This window comes from Schistocerca gregaria, chromosome 1 (genome assembly GCF_023897955.1).
Source record: "Schistocerca gregaria isolate iqSchGreg1 chromosome 1, iqSchGreg1.2, whole genome shotgun sequence".
Classification (NCBI taxonomy): domain Eukaryota; kingdom Metazoa; phylum Arthropoda; class Insecta; order Orthoptera; family Acrididae; genus Schistocerca; species Schistocerca gregaria.
The window spans coordinates 542,618,064-542,643,262 of NC_064920.1; the positions used below are offsets into that span (position 1 = coordinate 542,618,064).

The 25,199-nt window shown below is 42.0% G+C and overlaps 1 protein-coding gene across 1 annotated transcript in view; it reads left to right on the top strand.

The window, feature by feature from the left end:
* Nucleotides 1-953: 953 nt before the first annotated feature.
* Nucleotides 954-25,199, top strand: part of LOC126359214 (alpha-taxilin) — a 256,645-nt gene continuing 232,399 nt past the window's right edge. Inside the window, exons 1-2 of the mRNA XM_050007614.1 lie at nt 954-1,133; nt 6,580-6,753. Of these exons, the coding sequence (XP_049863571.1) occupies nt 954-1,133; nt 6,580-6,753 (354 nt within the window). The remainder of the gene's footprint in view (nt 1,134-6,579; nt 6,754-25,199) is intronic.

Below are 25,199 nucleotides of genomic sequence, written 5' to 3' on the forward strand. Positions count from 1 at the left end.
AGAAGTCGCTGGAGGAATCAGAAGAACGGGCTCCCACAAGGTAGTGTTTTGTCCCCCCTACTTTTTAATCTGTATACAAATGACCAACCAGTTGGACCGACTAGAAGAAGCTTTATCTATGCTGATGATGTAGCCATTGCATGCCAATCTAGATCAATCAAACAGATTGAGAGAAACCTAACAGATGACGTAGAAGTACTAACTGAATATTATAACGGGAACCAGCTTCGACCTAATCCAGCAAAGACGCAGACTTGTTTATTTCATCTAAACAACAAGGAAGCAAACAGGGAATTACAATTGGAATGGAACTCAGTTAAACTTCAACACTGCCCAAAACCAGTTTATCTTGGAGTCACGTTAGATCGAACATTGTCTTACAAGAAACACGTAGAAAAAACTAGAGCGAAAGTCAACACACGGAACTGCATAATCCGTAAACTTATCAACTCACACTGGGGAGCAAACCCTGAAATTCTACGTGCATCATCCCTGGCATTGTGCTTTGCTCCGGCTGAATATGCATGCCCCGTATGGAGAAGGTCGACACATGCTCAGAAGCTAGACGCAGCACTGAATAACTCATGTCGATTAATCACGGGATACGTGAAGCCTACAAACCGTGATCTCCTTTATATGTGTTCTGGAATAGCCCCCTCCCCCCCCAGATCAGACGGCAAACGTTGGCGATGGCCGAACGAAGCAGGCAGTGCGAAGATAGAAGACATCCCCTGTACGCACATCAGCCAGCGGAGGCAAGACTTAAATCTAGGAAAGACTTCATAAAAGTTGAACGTCCACCTACCGAAAGTCAGTCTACAACTAGAGAATCAATGTGGAAACAGAAATTGGATAAAGGCAGTCTGAAAAGTTGGAACATTAAAGAAAAACTTCCTGCTGGATCACAATTGGAATGGAGAGTCTGGGAGAGCCTAAATAGAATTAGATGTCAAATGGGAAGATCACAGGATAACCTGATCAACTGGGGATACGCCGAAGAAGAGCCCTGCCAATGTGGAGGAAAACATGACACACCTGCTGACCTGTCCATCTTTGCTGGCCCCATGCACTTTCCAAGACCTGTGGTTGGCCAGCGACGCTGCAGTGAAGTGTGCCGAACACTGGAGAGAGATGTGAGCCTTGCTTTAGACAATAATGACGACTTACAATATGTGAAGATCATGAATGTATATATGAATGTATAACTATCATTTACTTGTATTTGTAATCTAGAATATATAGCGTATTAATTAATTACAGATGTAGCTCAGACACGATTAAATAAATAAATGTGTTAAGTGGTGATCCACGCCATTTTGTGCTCATTGTCCTCGGCGTCTGACGATTTGCCATTTCCTGAACGAATGTACTTTTTTTAACCACCTACGTTCTAATTTATGTCTGCGTTTGAGTTACCGGCCGTTTTAGCGAACGACGCGCGGGCTGTGAATCGCGTTGTACTTTTTATATGTCGTAGCAGTATGGCGAACGACATTTAATCTTTATATCAAGACCTCCGCTGCCTGTGTGGCGTATTTTATGGATCGCTCTGTAACAGGCTGTCTTTCCTTCCGTCGACTGGGCTTAACGTGTTCTCGCCTTTAACTCCTTTTCTACGGTTCTGACATGGGAGTGTATGACCGTAGTTGTCTTTGCATCCTAAAAAAAAAAACATTTACATAAAATACAGCTTAATCACTGAACAACACATAGTCTTTAGTATAATTGATGTTTTCATACAAGTAGCGCAATTGCCTGAGGTGTATCCTGTCTTCAGAAGTTCTTACCCGTGATCTTGAGCTAAGATCGTTATCTGAGCCGGCATATGTGCTTTTCATCAATTACAGCGTTATCTTATGAACATAAGTGATGCGTCGGCCGATTTATACCTATTAATATTTACATGTATCTGGTTTTCTTCCCTGATACAGCAGAATGCTTTAAGACTAGTCGAAGGCTTATGCTTGCTCAAGCAAAAGATGAAGCTAATAATGCAAAGGCAACAACGATGCTCATAATATATCTCCTCCAATCAGAAAAGAGAGCGTACTGAATGAAAATGAAACTTAGTACCTTCTTAAATATTGTTTTAAAAATTAAGGACCATAGGTGTTAATTATTTATTAACACCTATTTATGCGACGTTGTAGTCTCTGTGTTCTTTTCCGATGACATCATACTTCTTGTGTCTTCTTTGCTTCTGTCATTCTGGATAGAAGAATTATTTTCCTTTTACTGTCATTGTGACTTTACCGATTTTTATGGTAAACAAGTTGTTGCTTTTTCTTTTCTTGCTATTGAGCGACTTGGTCTTAGTTTTGTTTCTCTTAACGTACGAAGGACACCCAAAAGGTACCGAACTTTTTGTTTGAACTTCTTTATTCACGTTTGCAGCACAAACTTTCAATCCCATTAAAAATACTCTCCACTTGCACTAATATACTTGTCTAATCTTTTATTTCATTTTTCAAAATATTTTTGGATTTATCTTTTGTGACACTTGACAGCGCCCCCGAGGCTTATTTTCTTCACCTCAGCAACGTCAGTAAATCGCTTTCCTTTCATATCTATTTTCATTCTAGAAAAAAAAAGGTCGCATGAGGCAAGGTCGGGTGAGTATGGGAAATCAGGAACAGTGGTCATACATACCATTTGTGATCAAAAATTGTCATACAGACATGGCTGTGTGAACAGAAGCATTGTCATGATGGAAAAACCAAGTCACACGATTGTCACAAATCAGGCTGTACTATCTTTTCAAAACTTCCAAGTAGAAACCCTAGTTAACTAACTCTGCGGAGCAAACTCTGAATGGACGACTGCAGTCACATCGGAAAAACAAATCGGCATTGTTTTAATGTTTAATTTCACCTGACAAGCTTCGTTGGGGCGAGGCGAACTTGAAGTCTTCCACTGGCTTAATTGTTGTTTTGACTCAGGATCGTAAGCACAGCACCAAATTACGTGACCTGTGATAATTTTTGAAAAAAAAAGTTTGGATCATTTCGGGACTCTTCTTTCAAAGCACAGCACACTTCCACGCGACCGTGCTTTTATTCAGCAGTCAGTAGCCGTGGCACGGATTTCGTAGCAAACCTTTTCATTCCCAAATCTTCTGTCACAATTCGTTGCACTGAACCCCAAGTCACTCCCGACAGCTCCACAATTCCTTCAATGGCCTATCGTCGATCTGCATTGACGATTGCACGACTCTTTTCAAGATTTTCATGTGTTCAGACCATGGAATGACGACCATAACGAGGCATTTCACCATTTTTGAAATGGGAAAACTACTCAAACTCTCGAGGTTTCTCCATAGCAACGTCCTTGTACGCCATTTTTAATATTTCAAGAGTTTCTGTTTCACTTTTTCCGAGCAGAAACCACAATTTCATCGCCGCACGCTGTTTACGGAAGTCAGCCATTGCGAAAACGGCAATCACACAAAACAGTTGTTACTGCGCCGTAACTAGTCCTCACCCCATTCAGCGACGGCACAGCCTCTGGAACGCTCGCTCTATGCGCTCCCAGAGGCAGAAAGCTGTGCTACAAAAGCTCTGGCCTCCAAAACATCAGTTCGGTTTCTTTTGGCAACCCCTCACATAGTCCACTCTATGGAAGCTTTCCATCCGATTCAACAGCCTTTAAGAGTTTTGCGTACTTTCGGTCAGAAGTGCTATGTCGTATCGGAACCTTAGCACTGGTATCTGATTCCTTTCGATTTTTATTCCAATTATGAAAATTTCTTTCACTTTCATTGTTACTTGTTTGACATACCAGTTGACAAGTTGACGAGATCTTACACCTTTCTCAACACGAACTTGTGTTTCTGGTCGATTCATTATATTACTCCCTCCTGGTTTCCGTAGGTACGGGACATTATTCGTTATCTGTCTCTGTAAGGTTTTGGCATTATTCGTTACTTGTCTCTGTAGTTTATTCTCATTAAGTCTCAGAATTTCAAACTCGTTACAGATCAGAAAGCTTTCTGATTTTTCTTTCTTTTTCTTTCCATTGCTAAAAATATGATGAAGATTCCTTGCGCGTTATCGTTGTCTTTTATGAAACCAAACTGATCACTCCAGTTCCACTCAACTTTTCTTCCAATTTTTATGTCTTACTCTAACCTGTAGTATACAGTGTCAGATATGAGGAAACACTGTCTGTTTTTTTTCTTTTTAACCCGATGCCAGATGTATACAAGCACAGAATTTGGCACACGATGTTGCAAAGAAACTTTCACAGCCGACAACCGTACATGTACACTTCTAGACTAAACAATGATTATAATGGAACCGTGGAACTCGTACATTACGCTGATGGTCGTTTCCGAGACGCGCACGCCTCTCAGGATAAAGCCTGATGTCGCACTGACGTACACAGACTGCTGATGGCAGTATTATGCTTTGTGCAACATTAGCCACGGTCTTCCACTGACCTGTTGTTGTTACAAATGACACGTTTGATGCTTTGTACTACACTTACGTCATGAAGACCGCGTGCCTAATTTTGTTAATACTTACGCCACCGCATACGACATTTCCGTACAAGGCAACTCCTGTTAAGACTTGGAATTGCGCTAGAGTCATTTGAGAACCATGATTTGATGTACTGGTCTCCAAGTTCGAGGAACAGCGATTCTGTATTACGATATGCAGCAGCGAGATTCGAACCAGTGGCGGAAAAATTACCAGTTTTTTACACTATGCACTCAGTTATCAGCTATTTTGTTAACGTATTAGGAATTTTTTGTACTTAATGGCATTCAAAAAATCATCTGTTATTAAAAGCTATTTTTTCAAGTCTTTATGAGAATTGGGTCGTACTGCTTTAAAATAATCATGTCTGTACAATCACTTTCAAATCCTTTAAGTGGTCGTTAATGAAAAACACTGTTCGAAAGATGCTTAAAATCCACGATTTTGTAGATTTGACAGTGAAATTTGAATTATCCTTTGCATGAAACTAACACATTTACTGTTAAGTTCCTTGGATCATATAATTTTAACTTTTTATGGAATTCAAAAATTTTAATTTCAAAAACTAATGTATGTACATTTTTCTCAGACCCGATTAAAGAGATTTCTACAGAATTGTCTTTGCTTGATCTCTTGACATATAATGAGCTTCTCTCATGAGATTTTTTTAATATATCGAATAGGAGAATTTTAATAATTTTTTAATTTTAATTTCTAAGTGTAATATAGAATTAATGCAAAATTGCAAGCACTTTGCCCCGTATCTCAACTTACACTCAGAATTTCAAAATTTACTTTTGAGAAAACATTTATTCGATTTGTAGCAATAAATCTACTAAATTTCATAATTATAGCACTGATAGATTCCGAGAAAAAGTTATATAAATTTTAAAAAACATAATTTTCAGGAAACAGAAATTCGACCTAACGTTTTTTTTCTTATGCCACCTCATCAGAAGGCCCTCGACTTGTACTCAGGATCCTTTCCCCTCATGCTTGTCTTCTGGTTTCTTGTCTTCTACCTTTTTTCCTTTACCAAGTCTTCAACTGACTTTTCAGTTGCACAGTCGTGCTGTAAATCTATTTTTCCTCAAGATGCCTTTAGTGATATTTCCTATCTCAAAGCCCACTGTCTCTCATACCTTCATCCTCCCTACGTTCGCATAGTTAAATACAAGAAATACATCATAGATTGCAAGTCTGACAACTGTCGTAGATGAAAATGTGATTTTATGGTACCGTTTCCATATGAGTGAATTTAGCTACTCATTTGGATTCTGGGTCTTGCCATGAATACACCTTTTTACAAGTTGAGGATCGGCCAGAAAACCGTGAGTGGGCTTGACAGCCTTTTAGATGTATCCTGTGCAAGATTGCTTCAAAGCAATCCACGGAATCCTTTTCTACCAACCTAGTATTGAAGTGTTGCTTCAAAAAGTAGGCGTGGCTGGAAGGTCGTGTAACTATTTTTCAGGTACTTCGGATGGGATTTCCTCATTGAAAATTTGGGAGCCTATTGTCCATGACTTCTACTAATAAATAAAAAATTAATTGAAAATTGACACTTTGGTCAATTTCGTGAACGCCTCCCCCCCCCCCCCCCCCCCAAGCATGATGGAAATCGAGTATCATCAAGTCGTAAGTGGACTTTCTCAAAGCTACTAAATCATCTTACAATCCACAACAAATGCATTAAATGAGCATGGACTTCTTCACTTATATTCAGTCACCGCTGAACTGTCCTCGGGAAATCGGCATAGATGTTGAAAAACGGCAAAGCTGACGGTTTCGTCGACATTAACGTTATCGATATTTCAGAACAAAATTATATAGAGCGATGTGTAGACCGAATTAATTTGATTGGAAAATAGCAAATTCCTTAATTTTAAATGAAGAGTATCCAGTAGTGATTGCCAACATATGAAGTACTTGTGGTGTTCTGTTTCTTAAGAATTATGTTTGGCTGGGCTGGCAGTATCACAGACAGACAGCAGATAAAAGGAGGCCAAAGGGCACCAATAACATAGCGGCGGGCTGTAAAAGGTGACGCCGATGCCAGGTAGGACAGCGTTCGTCGAAGACTGTTGTGTGTGCTGGACAGGACGAGGGGTCGGCCATTACGAGACGACACAACGCGGGCGGCAGGCAACGCCGCGGCCGTGCGGACGGCCGCAGAGGAGTTGCTGGAATTCTGCACGGCTTGACCGCCGCTCACACGTTCCTAAAGCGTTTTTCTGCGGAGACTGTTGTTAAGAACAGTAAAAGGTCGCGGAAGGTGAGCAATAATGAACATTACGCGGAGAATGGAGAGAAGACGGCGCCAATCTGCCGACAGGAGAACAATATACTGATGGACACTATGCAGGTGACAGCTACAGGTATTTGTGGGTCCATGCTCTGAGGAGAACAGGGCAGGCAAGGTGTGAGGGTTCCAAAAGTGTGAGACGGCAACATTCTCGTCCCAAAAATACCTGTACCTCGTCCCTCATATACACTGATGCGCCAAAGAAATTGGTACACACATGCGTATTCAAATTCAGAGTGTGTGAACAGGCAGAATACGGCACTGAGGTTGGCAACGCCTATATAAGACAACAAGTGTCTGACGCTGTTGTTAGACTGGTTACTGCTGCTACAATGGAAGGTTATCAAGATTTATTCGAGTTTGAACGTGGTGCTACAGACGGTGCACGAGCGATGGGACACAGCATCTCCGAGGTAGCAATGAAGTGGGGATTTTTTCATACGACCATTTCACGAGTGTACTGTGAATATCAGGAATCCGGTAAAACATCAAATCTGCGACATCGCTGCGGCCGGAGAAAAATCCTGCTAGGACGGGACCAACGAGCACTGAAGAGAATCGTTCAACGTGACAGAAGTGCAATTGTTCCGCAAACTGCTGGAGATTTCAGTGCTGGGCCATCAGCAAGTGTCAGCATGCGATCCTTTCAACGAAACGTCATCGACATGAGCTTTCAGAGCCGCAGGCGCATTCGTGTACCTTTGATGAGTGCATGACACTATGCTTTAGACCTCGCCTGGGCCCGTCACCACCAACATTGGACTGTTGATGACTGGAAACATGTTGCCCGGTCCGACAGTTCTCCTTTCAAATTGTATTGAGCAGGTGGATGTGAGTATTGGGGCTATGTATGTTCTACCCCAAAGTACCATTATCAAAGTCCCGACCGCCGCCTCTTCCTAGGAACTGGCGACAAGTTTGAATTTTGGTGGTACAGAAAGGTCAATTCGCGCATCTCTACTAAGCTAAGAAAATGACACGAAAGAAAGGACACTTGGAATACCTCCACTAACTTAAGTCACCTGACCGCTCCCTCTTCCTAGGTACCGGCGCCAAGCTTGAATTTTGGCGGTAAAGAAAGGTCACTTGGAGTTTCTCTGCCAACCTAAGAAAATTGTGAGAAACAAAGCTCACCTCCACTAACCTGTCACCCGGCCGCCACCTCTTCCTCGGGGTTGGTGAAGAAAGGACTCAGCCTGCACTGGGCTGGTGGATTTTTTTTTTTTGGGACAATTTATTTACTTCCTAGGAAGAGGTGGCGGTTGGGTGACTTAGGTTAGTGGAGGTAGCCCAAGTGAACTGTCTTCCCACAATTTTCTTAATTTAATAGAGATAACCTTGATGTGATGCATTACCCTGTTGGAATTTGAAATTCCGGCCATTTTTCTGGGGGAAGGGGAGGGGGGCGTGGCACTTTCCCGTCAAAAGCAGCCATCTTGGATAACGGTACTTGCAACATCAGCTGACGTCACAGCCGCCATCTTGGGGGGGTGTCTGTGACGTCACAGGTCTAATAGTACCCGCGTCATCATGTGACGTCAGATCGGCATCTTGGGAGTGTGTCTGTGATGTCACAGGTCTAACAGTACTTGCGTCATCATGTGACGTCACAGTTGCCAACTTTGATAACGGTACTTTGGGGTAGAACAAATACAGCCCCAATACTGACGTGTCATGGGCATGGAAACAATCTCATGAATCCGTGGACTCTGCATGTCACCAGGGGACTGTTCAAGTTGGACGACGCTGTTTAACGGTGTTGGGCGTGTGTAGTTAGACTGATATTAGACCCCTGATACAGCTAGATACAACCCTGGCAGGTAACATGTACGTAAGGAACCTGTGTGATCACCTACACCCATACATGCTCATTGAACATTCAGACGGACTTGGGCAATACCAACAGGACAATGCTACACCCCACACGTCCAGAATTGCCACGAAGTGGCTCCACGAACACTCTTCTGAGCTTAAATACTTCTGCTAGCCATCAAACTCCCCAGACATGAACATTATTGAGCATATCTGTGATGTCTTGCAACGTGCTGTTCAGAAGAGACTTCCATCCTCTCGTACTCTTACGGAATTATGGACAGCCCTGCGGGGTTCATGGTGACAGTTTCCTCCAGCACTACTTCAGACATTAGTCGAGTCTGTTGCACTTCTGCGTGCTTGCGGGGACCCTACACGATATTAGGCAGGTATACCAGTTTCCTTGGTTTTTTATTGTATATCAAGCAGGTAGGAACCTTAGGAAGATCGTAGGAAACAACATGCTCCTTGAAGGCACCTAAAGGACAGAGCCAAAAAAATTCCTTTCTTTAGTTGTAAGCCTTCGGGCGTGAAAGTTTCTGTATTTCGATGGTCAGCCTGATCTTACGAAGAAGATCTGGAAAATCATTGAGAAGTAGGAGGACACTCCAGGAGAATTGACACCGGTCATTGGATGAATGCTTATGAGTGGTTATGATTGGCTCTCTAAGAAGGGGCGAATGTTATGAGGGAAGATAGGAGGCACTAAGGTGACACTTCGTCCACTGCTAGTGAGAGAATCACTTCCAAATCTGCTCACAGAATTCTCTGTGAGGAGTAGTCATTTCACTTTCCACTCCAACTGGAGCACGATGTGAGGTTTGTGTTAGGTGGCTTTCACAGGCACACCGTGCCCGCCAACAGCAGCACTACTGGACAACACAACGACGCCGGTAAAAGAAACGTAGGATCTGCAATCACTTCGGCGTGTACTGGTCGCAATGTACTCAGGAGTGTTAATGAGTAGGACGAAGGCGCCCTTCTGGAATGCATACTTTTACGCACTCATATTTTGGAAATAACGGGATCGGATCAATGTGTTAATAATGTAGCAACCTACCTATCGGTTCCTTGTCTTACAACTCCGCCAACCTTTGTTACATGTAACTGTTTCATGTTCTTGTGATAATTTATCAATGAATGGGATGTTATTAAACACTTTCGTGTTATACTTCAGTGAAAAATACTGCACTCGCTTTGTATGATGATTTATAATAAACAATAGAACTTATGGTAACTTTGACTTTCATTACATACGTATCTCATCTGGCCATAAAATTAAATTACGGCGTCGCTATTCAGAAATGGTTCAAATGGCTCTAAGCATAATGGGACTTCACATCTGAGGTCATCAGTCCCCTAGACTTAGAACTATTTAAACCTAACTAACCGTAGGACATCACACACATCCATACCCGAGGCAGGATTCGAACCTGCGACCGCAGCAGCAGCGCGGTTCCGGACTGAAGCGCCTAGATCCGATCGATCACAGCGGACGGCTTGTCGCTATTCTACCACCCCTTTAAAGTTTGTAGCACCATAATACAGCGTTAATTAAAAAAAATCCTTGAGTAACAGACGATAGTTTACGGTCTTCATTGGGCACCTCAATACTAATATATGTTAGCTACTAAAAGCATAGACGGTGGTGTAGTACAATGTTCGTTTCGGAGCGACGTTTCAACTAGTTTCTTACCTGTCATCGCCTGGTGAAAAATATAGCATCAGGCATCAATGCAGTTCGTCGAGAACGCCTGCAGTCTGTCCTGTTGCAAGATCTTGTGGAATCCGCGACGTGACACTGCAACTGCTTTGCGAATAAAAGGTTAAATAACGCCTTATTTTGTTGATGGCCATAACGTCAGCGCAGATCACTGTGTTGAGCAAAAGGTGCGGTCTGTCGGAGCTCTGAAACGAAATAAAGGAAAGGTAAGTCAGAGCTTAACACTTAGTCTACATAGAGGCTGTTTACTTGTGTGACCGTAGGGAATATCATCTCCAGTTGAGGACAACTGTTTGGAGTTCGTTTCTGAATGGTTCGGAGGAAGCATAGGATATTTCAACTAGGCATTAAAATCTGCCGCTGCACTATAGTGCTCCAGTGTTGCACTGCGGCTGCTCACTCGGTACTGGACGACGTGGGTTTACGTCGTCTAATAAGCAAGTTAGCATTGCGGTACGCATAGCACATGAGTAAATAATGATAATAAGACAATAATAATAGTATTTCTGCAACAGAAAACCAAACAAAACTGATTTAAGGATAAGGTGGTGGACTTGAAAGAAGATATGCTCACAGAAAAATGGAAAAAGAGGATACCAAAGACTAGAAAGAGACGTTCGAAGTCAAAATCGAAACCAAACAATCCGTTCAAATCTCTAAAGAAGAAGGGAAAGCAAAATCAGAAAGAATGAAACAAGAAAGGGCTGAACGAAAGGCACAGTACATTAAAAATAGATTGACATAAATTACACTGAAGCGCCAAGGAAAATAGTACAGGCATGCGTATTCAAATACAGAGTTATACAGACAGTCAGAACACGGCGCTGCCGTTGACAACGCCTATATAAGACAACAAGTGTCTGGCGCGGTTGTTAGATCGGTTACTGCTGCTACAATGGCAGGTTGTAAAGAGTTAAGTGAGTTTGAACGTGGTATTATAGCAGGCGCACGAGCGATGGCACACAGCATCTCCGAGACAGCGATGAAGTGGGGACCATTCACCATTTCACGAGTGCACCGTGAATATCAGGAATCCGGTAAAACATCAAATCTCCGACATCGTTGCGACCGGAAAATGATCCTGCAAGAATTGGACCAACGACATCTGAACAGAATAGTTCAACGTGACAGAAGCGCAGTCCTTCCACAAACTGTTGCAGATTTCAATGCTGGTCCAACAACAGTGTCAGCGTGTGAATCATTCAACGAAACATCATAGATATGGACTTTCGGAGCCAAAAGCCCACTCGTGAACCCTTGATCGCTGCACGACACAAAGCCTTACACCCCTCAACACTGGTATTGGACTATTGATCACTGGAAACATGTTGCCTGGTCGGACGAGTCTCGTTTCAGATTGTATCGAGCGGATGGACGTGTACGGGTATGGAGACAACCTCATGAATCCATGGACCCTGTATCTGAGCAGGGGACTGTTGAAACTGGTGGGGGCTCTGTAATTGCGTGGGTCGTGTACAGTTGGAGTGATATGGGAACCCTGATACGTCTAAATACGACTATGACATGCGACACGTACGTCAGCAACCTGTCTGATCACCTGTATACATTCATGTCCATTGTTCATTACGACGGACTTGGGTAGTTCCAAAAGGACAACGCGTCACCACGCACGTCCGGAATTGCTACGGAGTGGCTCCAAGAACACTCTTCTGAGTTTGAACACTTCTGCTGGCCACCAAACACAGACTTGAACATTATTACACATATCTGGGATGCCATGCAACGTGCTGTTCAGAATAGATCGCCACCCCCCGTACTCTTACGGATTTATGGACAGCCCTGCAGGATTCATGGTGTCAGTTCCCTCCAGCACTACTTCAGACATTAGTCGAGTCCATACCAGGTCACGTTGCGGTATTTCTGGCCGCTCGCGGGGTCTCTACACAATATGAGGCAGGCGTACTAGTTTCTTTGGCTTTTGAGTGTTTTCCAAAGTCGAGTGAAACGAAAAAAGAAATAGCCGTAATAATGAACATACGGGATCTTAAATGGTGTGACCACAAAAAATGAAAACAGCTGCCATGTTGGAAGACGCGAGTGCCGACCACACTGGACGTGTGACGTCATTTACTTACTTCATATTCTCGCAGCGGGGAAAAACCTATGCAGGCGACTCGAGGCCCACAAGAAAAACAGCCGCCGTGCGTACGTCCCGATGGTAGGCCGAGCTCGCTCGCTCGCTCAGCTCAACTGACAAAATGCGTTTGTAACCTATTAACTCGCAACTGGGAGTATGCGTACTAACCAGAATTGCATCTTCTACTGGAATCTGGTATTATGAAGTCTTACTGATGACTACTGGTACAACAAAATGTAAGATCAATTCTCGACGTAAATGGAACAATGGCTAGTTGTAGCATTTAGTCTCTTCTGCTTAACAGTCCTCATTTCATACAAGATGTGGTGCCTTATGCAACTGACATGATTTTAATTTTGTTATATCATAGTAAAGCAGTAACAAATTATTAGTAGGCCTATGCACTTTCTGTCATTGTAGGACTAATGACAGAGTCCATAATAATGGTTTCCAGAAGAAGATGTAATTCTCATTTTACGTACAAACCCAGTTACGAGTCAACAGGTGTAGAAACGCAGTGTCTCCGCTGAGTTGAGAGAGCGAGCGAGCGAGCTCGGCCTAGCTTAGTGACGCACACGCCGCGGCTTTTCTTCCCGCAGGCGTCGATGCGAGTGGGGAAATCGACGTAGCAGGCTGCGCTGCTTGTGCGCGCTGTGCGGCGGGTTGCCGGCTCCGTAGGCTCTTACAGCGGTGACGAGATGAAGTTTCCCATTTCGACCCTCGTTTGCGTACAGCCCTTAGCATTCGACGACCTTCAGCTCCAATTATCCCCTCGACCTTGCTCATCGCACAGAGTTCGGGCTGCCTGGTGGCGTGGCTGTGAGTGCTCAATGAACGCCGGTCGGACCCGCCATTGGCAACATTCTGGAGGCTCTACAAAGTGCATCTAGTGTTTTATACCAGTCGCAAGGGTCATCTTGATATTTCACATTCGTTTTTATCATAGGTTGTTAACATCGCATGTTCACAGGCGGGTAGCAACCGAGCATTGGGATTTCTGTTCTTTGTTCATAATGTTATTCCTACAAGGCATAGCTCAGAAATCCATTTTGAAGTGTTCTACTCGAGGAAAGAAATTCTAGACACATGTATTTTCCGAAAAGTATTGCTTGTACGTTTGCTCCTTTGGCAAAAACCTCCATGAGACTGTCAAAATAAATTAGTTGAAATGTGCTTATTTCCACGGTACACATCCCTGTTACCAAAAGATCCGAATTGTTGACAAGTACAACGGCATCAATTTGAGAAAAGTGCACCAGAACGTGTCAGATTGCGCTACACTGCAAGAAAGCGACGGGAGGCGGCCTGTACTGGCAGGCCGACTGCCTGGTAGTGGCACGGCGGTGGCCTTCCACAGTGTTAATCACATTAATCTTCGTACATCCATATTTAAATTGGATGAATGTGGGCCACAGCTGGTATAATCTTTTTTGTTAAAAATGAAACTCCTCCAGCTGTGCTTACGATTTTATATTTATTTGGCTACTAGTTTCGACTTTGCGTCAACGCCATCTTCAGGCGCGTACACTCTGATGAAGTCAATTGTGTGTGGCTCAGTACAACGTGCTCCACATGGATGAGTAAAGACAACCTGATACGACAAGTTTTACCTGAAAGTGACAGTTATTATACGCTCCAGAAATGACAACCACGAGAACTTTAATACCAGACAAAAGTTTAATTATCATATCGTCAAAATTATCAGCAATAGGAAACACATTTTGGTAACAATAGAGGCTTTTCCACACAACAGCAAGAAACCAGCCGGTTAGCATACCTAACCAACAATGTAGTCTGCAAGGTCAACCAAGCTTTAACCCTGCGGCGGGCGCGTGGCGGCATACAGTGCCGCCAATTTTGTTTTCGTTCTATAATTACGTCGGCGTGCCGAGCACACAACAGTGGTGCTAGATATGCTTCGATTGTTCTGTCACGCGCCAAACTGCATTACTGCGTCGTCATTATACCCACCACAACAGCTGTGACTCACCTGTGAAGTGGACGACTGCACCGACACGGCATAGCGTACCGCACGCGCCCGGTAATGTAAGAACATGTAGCCGCAACACTGTCGAATGTTTTGATGATTAGAAGCTTTGTTTTACAACTCTGTGGGTGAAGGATGATTTAGTTATTAACATTGCTTTGGTAATAGAATTATTTAATTGTCTCCCAGGTCCGCACAAAGGAAACGACTAACACCAGAAGAAATTGAGCGTCTTCTTCTGCAATCATCTGAATATTACGCAGATTTCTCTGACGGCGATGAGGAAACAGAAAAAATTGAAACTGCAGATCATTCCAGCGAATTTGAGCAGTCATGCGTTGACGGGAATGAAGTGAAAGGAGTGTCACATGATGACTGCCATTTTTATATTGGTAAGGACCAAGAAACTTTGTGGATAAATAATCCGTTAGCACTACCAGGGAAACCTAAACGTAAGAATATAATCAAAGTCCTACCTGGCCCGAAACGCAATGGTAGAGAAGCTAAAACTGAAACTGAAAGTTTTGAAAAATTGTTTGATCCTGGGATAATTTATTCCGTCGTTGCAAAGACAAACAAGTACATAAATAACAGAAGGATCATCTGTGAATTACTCAAGGGCTAGAGATTGCGAAACTACTTCTGCTTCTGAAATAACGGCTCTTTTAGGAGCACTGTTTCTCATTGCTGTACAAAAAAGAGGATGCACAAATGTATTACAACTGTGGGCATCAAATGGAACAGGAATGATTATTCTAAGAGCAGCATTTAGCTTCAAGCGCTTTCTGTTCTTGCACCGGTCACTCAGGTTTGACGATACTTCTACAAGAAAAGAACAACTAGCAACTGATAAACTTGGTGCCATGAGCAATCTCCACTCAGCATTTCTGAACAACTGCAGAAATAACTACAGTCCAAGTGAATTCACAACCATAGACGAAATGCTTGTCCCATTTCGCGGACGTTGTGCTTTTGTTCAGTACATGCCCAATAAGTCCGCTAAGTATGGACTGAAGTTCTATCCATTGTGCGATAGCAAGACATTTTATACTTTTAATTTTGAGGTATACTGCGGCAGACAGAATCTTGGACCATATGTTGCATCTAACCAGCCAATGGATATTGCGAAGAGATTGGTTGAGTCAATCAAGGGAACTCACAGGAATGTAAGTACGGACAACTACTACAGTAGTTACCCTGTAGCCCAACATCTTTTAGAAAATGGGCTAACGTTCATTGGAACATTGAAAAAGAATAAGAAAGAAATTCCTCCGCAATTTTTGCCCAACAGATCGCGAGAAATTGGAAATTGTCTTTTCGAATTTCAAGATGACTTCTGTCTTGTTTCGTGTCAAACAAAAGGAACAAGGCTGTGCTTTTCCCGTCGTCAATGCATGAAACTGCTGAAATCGACACCGCTACAGGCAAGTCTGTTATAAATTTGGACTACAATGCAACAAAAGATGGAGTCGATACTGTGGATTACATGTGTAGATCATGCTCGACAAAAGGACCACAAGAAGATGGCCCTTAGTATTGTTTTTTCGTTATCGGGATATTGTTGGGATAAATTCCCAGGTCTTGTTTTTTTGCAAACAATCTAGAGAAAAGATTCAGAAGAAGAACCTAACTAACAAACCTGGCCTTGGCTCTGATGGACTGCCATTTGTACGAAAGGGCTCAGCTCTCTACTCTACCACGAGATATTCAAGGATTTGTTACCTCATCAATCAATTCCCGCCAATCACGATGAGACTGTAAGAAGGTGTGGGACGTGCCATCTTTTTGGTAGTAAAAAAATAATAAAACTACTGTCACTTGCAATAGCTGCAAAAGTTTCGTTTTGCAAGCAACATTGTCACAATGTTGTCACATGTAATGCATGTGATTGCAGAGCAATGATTGCAGAGCTTCTCCGGAGGAAGAAAGTGTGAGATTCTTGATATGTATTTACTGAGTGCCTTATTCTTTATTATTACTACAAAGTTTTTATACATATTACACGTTTTTGTAAAACTTGCTTTAACAACGGTAAACCATCGAATCATATCTGTGGTTATAATTTATTTACAATTTATTATTAAAGTAGCGTTTAGGAAATATCCTGGAAACGTATGTCAGATATTCTGTAATAATTTTAATTTTCCCATGCACTTTGGATTTATGTATACAGATCATATTAGAAGTCGCTGTTAATAATGATATTGTAAACAATAAATAACTAATTCCACCTAAAAATTAAAAAAGCCTCTTTTTTATGTATTTAAAAGTAGGCGGTAGTGAGTGCCGCACGCGCCCGCTGACGCAACAATCTTAAGCGCGCCTGCCGCAGGATTAATGTTTCGCCTCCTACACGTATAGCGTCGGCTCCACCAAATAGTAACGCACCGAAACAAGAAAATCAGTATGTACAGAAAACACTACATTTCAATTCCTATCGCAACGCGCCATATGACAGACGTAAAAGTAATGAGCACAGATTTCAGCGTCCATTTAATAACAGTAGGTCTTACGAGCAGCAGAATCATCCGCAACAACAGATTATCATGAATAAACCAGAAGGTCGGTATCATCCCGAGCCAAATACGTCAGGACGAAATAACAGAACGGTACAAATAGTTGAAATGCCACAGCATCCTCCCGCAAATAACAGCATGTCAGAAAGAATTTGACTAGATACAGTACAGGTTGCATCTTACAGAAACGTAAACAATATTTTTGACTGACAGAATCTTGTTCACGAAAATGTTATTACTTTTGACGACACAGAGACACTCTTTTACATGAAAAACCAGTTATTCAAAAAACCATTTCCCAACCTGTCATTGAAGTAAAGATTGGATCATACACATTTTCAGCAGTAATCGATTCTGTGTCAGTTATAAATGAAGAAACATTCAACGAATGTAACAAAGAGAATACTTATCTTACGTTATCATTAGACAAAACTAAAGTGAAAGGAGCAGTATCTGGTAAAGAAGTAGATGTAAAATTACAGGCACACTTATCATTTTGTACTGCAGGTCATACGTTCCACTCAAATTTTTGGATTGTTCCCTTATTGGCAACAGACGTTATTTTAGGTACGAATTTTTTGGTACAACACGACGCAATTATTGAACTTCAGAATTCCTATTTAATGTTAAAGGATGAAAATGTACAACTGCCAGTAGAATTTCAGCACTCTTTATCTGCAGAAGAACAAACAATTAATCGGACAGAGGTCATTTCTGCATCACGTAACATAGACTGTCATTCCACATTGTTCACAGACACGTATGTTCACAACTACAACACACCAGACGAAGCCGACTATGACGTTATGCAAATGATTTCTGATAAAGTTAAACAGAGCAGTGCAAATACAGACGACGAACGTACAGAGCTAGGCAAAATTCTTTTACAGCAAGCTCCACTTTTTGACGACATCCCTGGTACTATGTCCGGCTTTATGTATGAATTTCAAGTTAAACAGCACGACACATTTAAAGCTTAACATTATCCCATTCTTTACGTCCACAGAGAACAAGTTAAGAAAGAATTGCAAGCTATGCTTGACCAATGAATTATTGAACCGGCAGTTAGTCCGTACATAAACCCGCTCCATATTGTTAAGAAAAAGGATGGCTCACTTCGCCTCGTTCTTGATTCGCGTCATGTCAACGACATTATTATTAATGAAACAGATCGCCCACAGACACTAGAAGAACTTCTACAGAAATTTCATGGTCCTGCTGTTTATTCCACATTAGATTAGAAATCGGGATTTTGGCAAATTCAGCTCCATCCGAACTGCAGGAAGTACACAGCATTTCTCTGTTTTGGTGATTGTTACCAATTTTGCAAATTACCGTTCGGTTTAACAATTTCTTCAGCAGCATTTATTCGCGGTTTGAATACTATGCTTCCGACAGAACTGAAAGACAGAATCACAACGTATGTAGACGACATCCTTATCGCAGAAGCTAACTGGTCTGAACACAATCTGATTCTTGAACAACTGTTGCAAACTTTTCGTGCACAAGGACTTACAGTTAATCTTAGCAAATCGCACTTTCGCCAAACTTCTATAAAATTCCTTGGACATGTAATTTCAGCAGAAGACATTGCGCCTGACTCGGAAAAACTTAGAGTTTTACGTGACATTACTGTTCCAACGACGAAGAAACAACTACGCAGCTTTCTGGGATTAATTAACTTTTTCCGTAAATTTATTCATTACGCTGCTTTAGACACCTCTAGATTATGCCAGTTGACGGGTAAAAACGCTATTTGTCGTGGGATAGCCAAGCACAATCTGAATCTGTTAACCTGAAACATGCCCTGTTAAATGCACCACTTTTATCACATCCAGATCCTACCAGAAATTTTCCCATTGCCACCGACAGCTCTACACCGCTTTAGGCGTGCACATTTTTCAGGAAATTGTACAAGATGGCACTACAGTAATTAAAAACATTGCCTTTGCAAGTGCATTCTGTCACCTGCTGAACGCAATTACTCTCTTACAGAACTTGAAACATTATGTGTTGTATGGGCATTTACCAGATTTAAGCATTTTCTTTATGGAAGACATACCATCGTTTACACAGATCATAGAGCTATACAGTTTTTACTTTCCGCTAAATTTACACATGACAGGTTATGAATTGGGGCTAAGAAATGAAAGAGGAAGCCGTCTGGTAGAATTTTGCACAGAGCATAACTAAATCATATCTAACACTTGCTTCAAGAATCATAAAAGAAAGTTGTATACATGGAAGAATCCTGGAGGTACTAATAGGTATCACATAGATTATATAATGCTAAGACAGAGATTTAGGAATCAGGTTTTAAATTGTAGGACATTTCCAGGGGCAGATGTGGACTCTGACCACAATCTATTGGTTATGACCTGTAGGTTAAAACTGAAGAAACTGCAAAAAGGTGGGAATTTAACGACATGGGATCTGGATAAGCTGAAAGAACCAGAGGTTGTACAGAGTTTCAAGGAGACCATAAGGGAACAATTGACAGGAATGGGGGAAAGAAACATAGTAGAAGAAGAATGGGTAGCTCTGAGGGATGAAGTAGTGAAGGCAGCAGAGGAACAAGTAGGTAAAAAGACGAGGGCTGCTAGAAATCCTTGGGTAACAGAAGGAATATTGAATTTAATTGATGAAAGGAGAAAATATAAATGCAGTAAATGAAGCAGGCAAAAAGGAATACAAACGTCTCAAAATGAGATCGACAGAAAGTGCAAAATGGCTAAGCAGGGATGGCTAGAGGACAAATGTACCGATGTAGAAGCTTATCTCACTAAGGGTAAGATAGATACTGCCTACGGGAAAATAAAAGAGACCTTGGGAGAGAAGAGAACCACGTGTATGAATATCAAGAGCTCAGACGGCAACCCAGTTCTAAGCAAAGAAGGGAAAGCAGAAAGGTGGAAGGAGTATATAGAGTGTCTATACAAGGGCGATGTACTTGAGGACAATATTATGGAAATGGAAGAGGAAGTAGATGAAGATGAAATGGGAGATACGCTACTGCGAGAAGAGTTTGACAGAGCACTGAATGACCTGAGTCGAAACAAGCCCCCCGGAGTAGACAACATTCCATTAGAACTACTGACGGCCTTGGGAGAGCCAGTCATGACAAAACTCTTCCAGCTGGTAAACAGGATGTATGAGACAGGCGAAATACCCTCAAACTTCAAGAAGAATATAATAATTCAAATCCCAAAGAAAGCTGGTGTTGACAGATGTGAAAATTACCGAACCATCAGTTTTATAAGTCACAGCTGCAAAATACTAACGCGAATTCTTTACAGAAGAATGGAAAACTGGTAGATGTGGACCTCGGGGAGGATCAGTTTGGATTCCATAGAAATGTTGGAACACGTGAGGCAATACTGACCCTATGACTTATCTTAGAAGAAAGATTAAGAAAAAGCAAACCTACGTTTCTAGCATTGGTAGACTTAGAGAAAGCTTTTGACAATGTTGACTGGAATACTATCTATCAAATTCTGAAGGTGGCAGGGGCAAAATACGTGGAGCGAAAGGCTATTTACAATTTGTGCAGAAACCAAATGGCAGTCATGAGAGTCGCGGGGCATGAAAGGGAAGCAGTGGTTGGGAAAGGAGTGAGACAGGGTTGTAGCCTGTCCCCGATGTTATTCAATCTGTGTATTGAGCAAGCAGTAATGGAAACAAAAGAAAAATTCGGAGTAGGTATTAAAATTCATGGAGAAGAAGTAAAAACTTTGAGGTTCGCCGATGACATTGTAATTCTGTCAGAGACGGCAAAGGACTAGGAAGCGCAGTTGAACGGAATGGACAGTGTCTTGAGAGGAGGATATAATATGAACATCAACAAAAGCAAAACGAGGATAATGGAATGTAGTCAAATTAAATCGGGTGATGCTGAGGGAATTAGATTAGGAAATGAGACACTTAAAGTAGTAAAGGAGTTTTGCTTTTTAGGAAGTAAAATAACTGATGATGGTCGAAGTAGAGAGGATATGAAATGTAGACAGGCAATGGCAAGGAAAGCGTTTCTGAAGAAGAGAAATTTCTTAACATCGAATATAGATTTATGTACCAGGAAGTCGTTTCTGAAAGTATTTGTTTGGAGGGTCGCCATGTATGGAAGTGAAACATGGACGATAACTAGTTTGGACAAGAAGAGAATAGAAGCTTTCGAAATGTGGTGCTACAGAAGAATGCTGAAGATAAGTTGGATAGATCACGTAACTAATGAGGAGGTATGGAATAGGATTGGGGAGAAGAGAATTTTGTGGTACAACTTGACTAGAAGAAGGGATCGGTTGGTAGGACATGTTTTGATGGATCAAGGGGTCACAAATTTAGCATTTGAGGATAGCGTGGAGGGTAAAAATCGTAGAGGGAGACCAAGAGATGAATACACTAAGCAGATTCTGAAGGATGTAGGTTGCAGTAGGTACTGGGAGATAAAGAAGCTTGCATAGGATAGAGTAGCATGGAGAGCTGCATCAAACCAGTCTCAGGACTGAAGACAACAACAACAACAACAACAACAGCATGCAGATGAAAGCTTTATTTACAGGAATTTAATTTTACAATTGTTCACATTACCAGTTCACAATATATTGTATCCCGTTCTCTCAGCAACAATCAGCAAGACATCGCAACCAACTTCTGCCAAGCAAATTCTAGTGTCATATATATTCAACAAGTTGCATTCGAAAATTTCATTTCGTCGTCAATACGAGACATAGCACAAGGACAGAGCAAAGACAACGTTGTTGTTGTTGTGGTCTCAGTCCTGAGACTGGTTTGATGCAGCTTCCCATGCTACTCAATTTTGCGCAAGCTTCTTCATCTTCCAGTACCTACTGCAACCTACATCCTTCTGAATCTGCTTAGTGTATTCATCTCTTGGCCTCCCTCTACGATTTTTACCCTCTACGCTACCCTCAAATGCTAAATTTGTGATCCCTTGATCCATCAAAACATGTCCTACCAACCGATCCCTTCTTCTGGTCAAGTTGTGCCACAAACTTCTCTTCTCCCCAATCCTATTCAATACTTCATCATTAGTTATGTGATCTACCCATCTAATCCTCAGCATTCTTCTGTAGCACCACATTTCGAAAGCTTCTATTCTCTTCTTGTCCAAACTATTTATCGTCCATGTTTCACTTCCATACATGGCTACACTCCATACAAATACTTTCAGAAATTACTTCCTGACACATAAATCTATACTCGATGTTAACAAATTTCTCTTCTTCAGAAACGCTTTCCTTGCCACTGCCAGTCTACATTTTATATCCTCTCTACTTCGGCAATCATCAGTTATTTTGCTCCCCAAATAGCAAAACTCCTTTACTACTTTAAGTGTCTCGTTTCCTAATCTAAGCCGGCCGCGGTGGTCTCGCGGTTCTAGGCGCGCAGTCCGGAACTGTGCGACTGCTACGGTCGCAGGTTCGAATCCTGACTCGGGCATGGATGTGTGTGATGTCCTTAGGTTAGTTAGGTTTAAGTAGTTCTAAGTTCTAGGGGACTAATGACCACAGCAGTTGAGTCCCATAGTGCTCAGAGCCATTTGAACCATTAGCCATCCTAATCTAATTCCATCATCATCACGCGACTTAATTCGACTACATTCCATTATCCTCGTTTTGCTTTTGTTGATGTTCATCTCTCCCCCCCCCCCCCATGAACCATGGACCTTGCCGTTGGTGGGGAGGCTTGCGTGCCTCAGCGATACAGATGGCCGTACCGTAGGTGCAACCACAACGGAGGGGTATCTGTTGAGAGGCCAGACAAACGTGTGGTTCCTGAAGAGGGGCAGCAGCCTTTTCAGTAGTTGCAGGGGCAACAGTCTGGATGATTGACTGATCTGGCCTTGCAACATTAACCAAAACGGCCTTGCTGTGCTGGTACTGCGAACGGCTGAAAGCAAGGGGAAACTACAGCCGTAATTTTTCCCGAGGACATGCAGCTTTACTGTATGATTAAATGATGATGGCATCCTCTTGGGTAAAATATTCCGGAGGTAAAATAGTCCCCCATTCGGATCTCCGGGCGGGGACTACTCAGGAGGATGTCGTTATCAGGAGAAAGAAAACTGGCGTTCTAAGGATCGGAGCGTGGAATATCAGATCCCTTAATCGGGCAGGTAGGTTAGAAAATTTAAAAAGGGAAATGGATAGGTTGAAGTTAGATATAGTGGGAATTAGTGAAGTTCGGTGGCAGGAGGAACAGGACTTCTGGTCAGGTGACTGCAGGGTTATAAACACAATATCAAATAGGGATAATGCAGGAGTAGGTTTAATAATGAATAGGAAAATAGGAATGCGGGTAAGCTACTACAAACAGCATAGTGAACGCATTATTGTGGCCAAGATAGATACGAAGCCCACACCTACTACAGTAGTACAAGTTTATATGCCAACTAGCTCTGCAGATGATGAAGAAATTGAAGAAATGTACGATGAAATAAAAGAAATTATTCAGATAGTGAAGGGAGACGAAAATTTAATAGTAATGGGTGACTGGAATTCCAGTGTAGGAAAAGGGAGAGAAGGAAATATAGTAGGTGAATATGGATTGGGGCTAAGAAATGAAAGAGGAAGCCGCCTAGTAGAATTTTGCACAGAGCACAACTTAATCATAGCTAACACTTGGTTTAAGAATCATGAAAGAAGGTTGTATACGTGGAAGAACCCTGGAGATACTAAAAGGTATCAGATAGATTATATAATGGTAAGACAGAGATTTAGGAACCAGGTTTTAAGTTGTAAGACATTTCCAGGGGCAGATGTGGACTCGGACCACAATCTATTGGTTATGACCTGTACATTAAAACTGAAGAAACTGCAAAAATGTGGGAAATTAAGAAGATGGGACCTGGATAAACTGAAAGAACCAGAGGTTGTACAGAGTTTCAGAGAGAGCATAAGGGAACAATTTACAGGAATAGGGGAAAGAAATACAGTAGAAGAAGAATGGGTAGCTCTGAGGGATGTAGTAGTGAAGGCAGCAGAGGATAAAGTAGGTACAAAGACAAGGGCTGCTAGAAATCCTTGGGTAACAGAAGAAATATTGAATTTAATTGATGAAAGGAGAAAATATAAAAATGCAGTAAATGAAGCAGGCAAAAAGGAATACAAACGTCTCAAAAATGAGATCGACAGGAAGTGCAAAATGGCTAAACAGGGATGGCTAGAGGACAAATGTAAGGATATAGAAGCTTATCTCACTAGGGGTAAGATAGATACTGCCTACAGGAAAATTAAAGTGACCTTTGGAGAGAAGAGAATCATGTGTATGAATATCAAGAGCTCAGATGGCAGCCCAGTTCTAAGCAAAGAAGGGAATGCAGAAAGGTGGAAGGAGTATATAGAAGGTTTATACAAGGGCGATGTACTTGAGGACAATATTATGGAAATAGAAGAGGATGTAGATGAAGACGAAATGGGAGATACGATACTGCGTGAAGAGTTTGACAGAGCACTGAAAGACCTAAGTCGAAACAAGGCCCCCGGAGTAGACAACATTCCATTAGAACTACTGACGGCCTTGGGAGAGCCAGTCATGACAAAACTCTACCAGCTGGTGAGCAAGATGTATGAGGCAGGCGAAATACCCTCAGACTTCAAGAAGAATATAATAATTCCAATCCCAAAGAAAGCAGGTGCTGACAGATGTGAAAATTACCGAACTATCAGTTTAAAAAGCCACGGCTGCAAAATACTAACGCGAATTCTTTACAGACGAATGGAAAAACTGGTAGATGCAGACCTCGGGGAGGATCAGTTTGGATTCCGTCGAAATGTTGGAACACGTGAGGCAATACTGACCTTACGACTTATCTTAGAAGAAAGATTAAGAAAAGGAAAACCTACGTTTCTAGCATTTGTAGACTTAGAGAAAGCTTTTGACAATGTTGACTGGAATACTCTTTTTCAAATTCTAAAGGTGGCAGGGGTAAAATACAGGGAGCGAAAGGCTATTTATAATTTGTACAGAAACCAGATGGCAGTAATAAGAGTCGAGGGGCATGAAAGGGAAGCAGTGGTTGGGAAAGGAGTGAGACAGGGTTGTAGCCTCTCCCCGATGTTATTCAATCTGTATATTGAGCAAGCAGTAAAGGAAACAAAAGAAAAATTTGGAGTAGGTATTAAAATTCATGGAAACGAAGTAAAAACTTTGAGGTTCGCCGATGACATTGTAATTCTGTCAGAGACGGCAAAGGACTTGGAAGAGCAGTTGAACGGAATGGACAGTGTCTTGAAAGGAGGATATAAGATGAATATTAAAAAA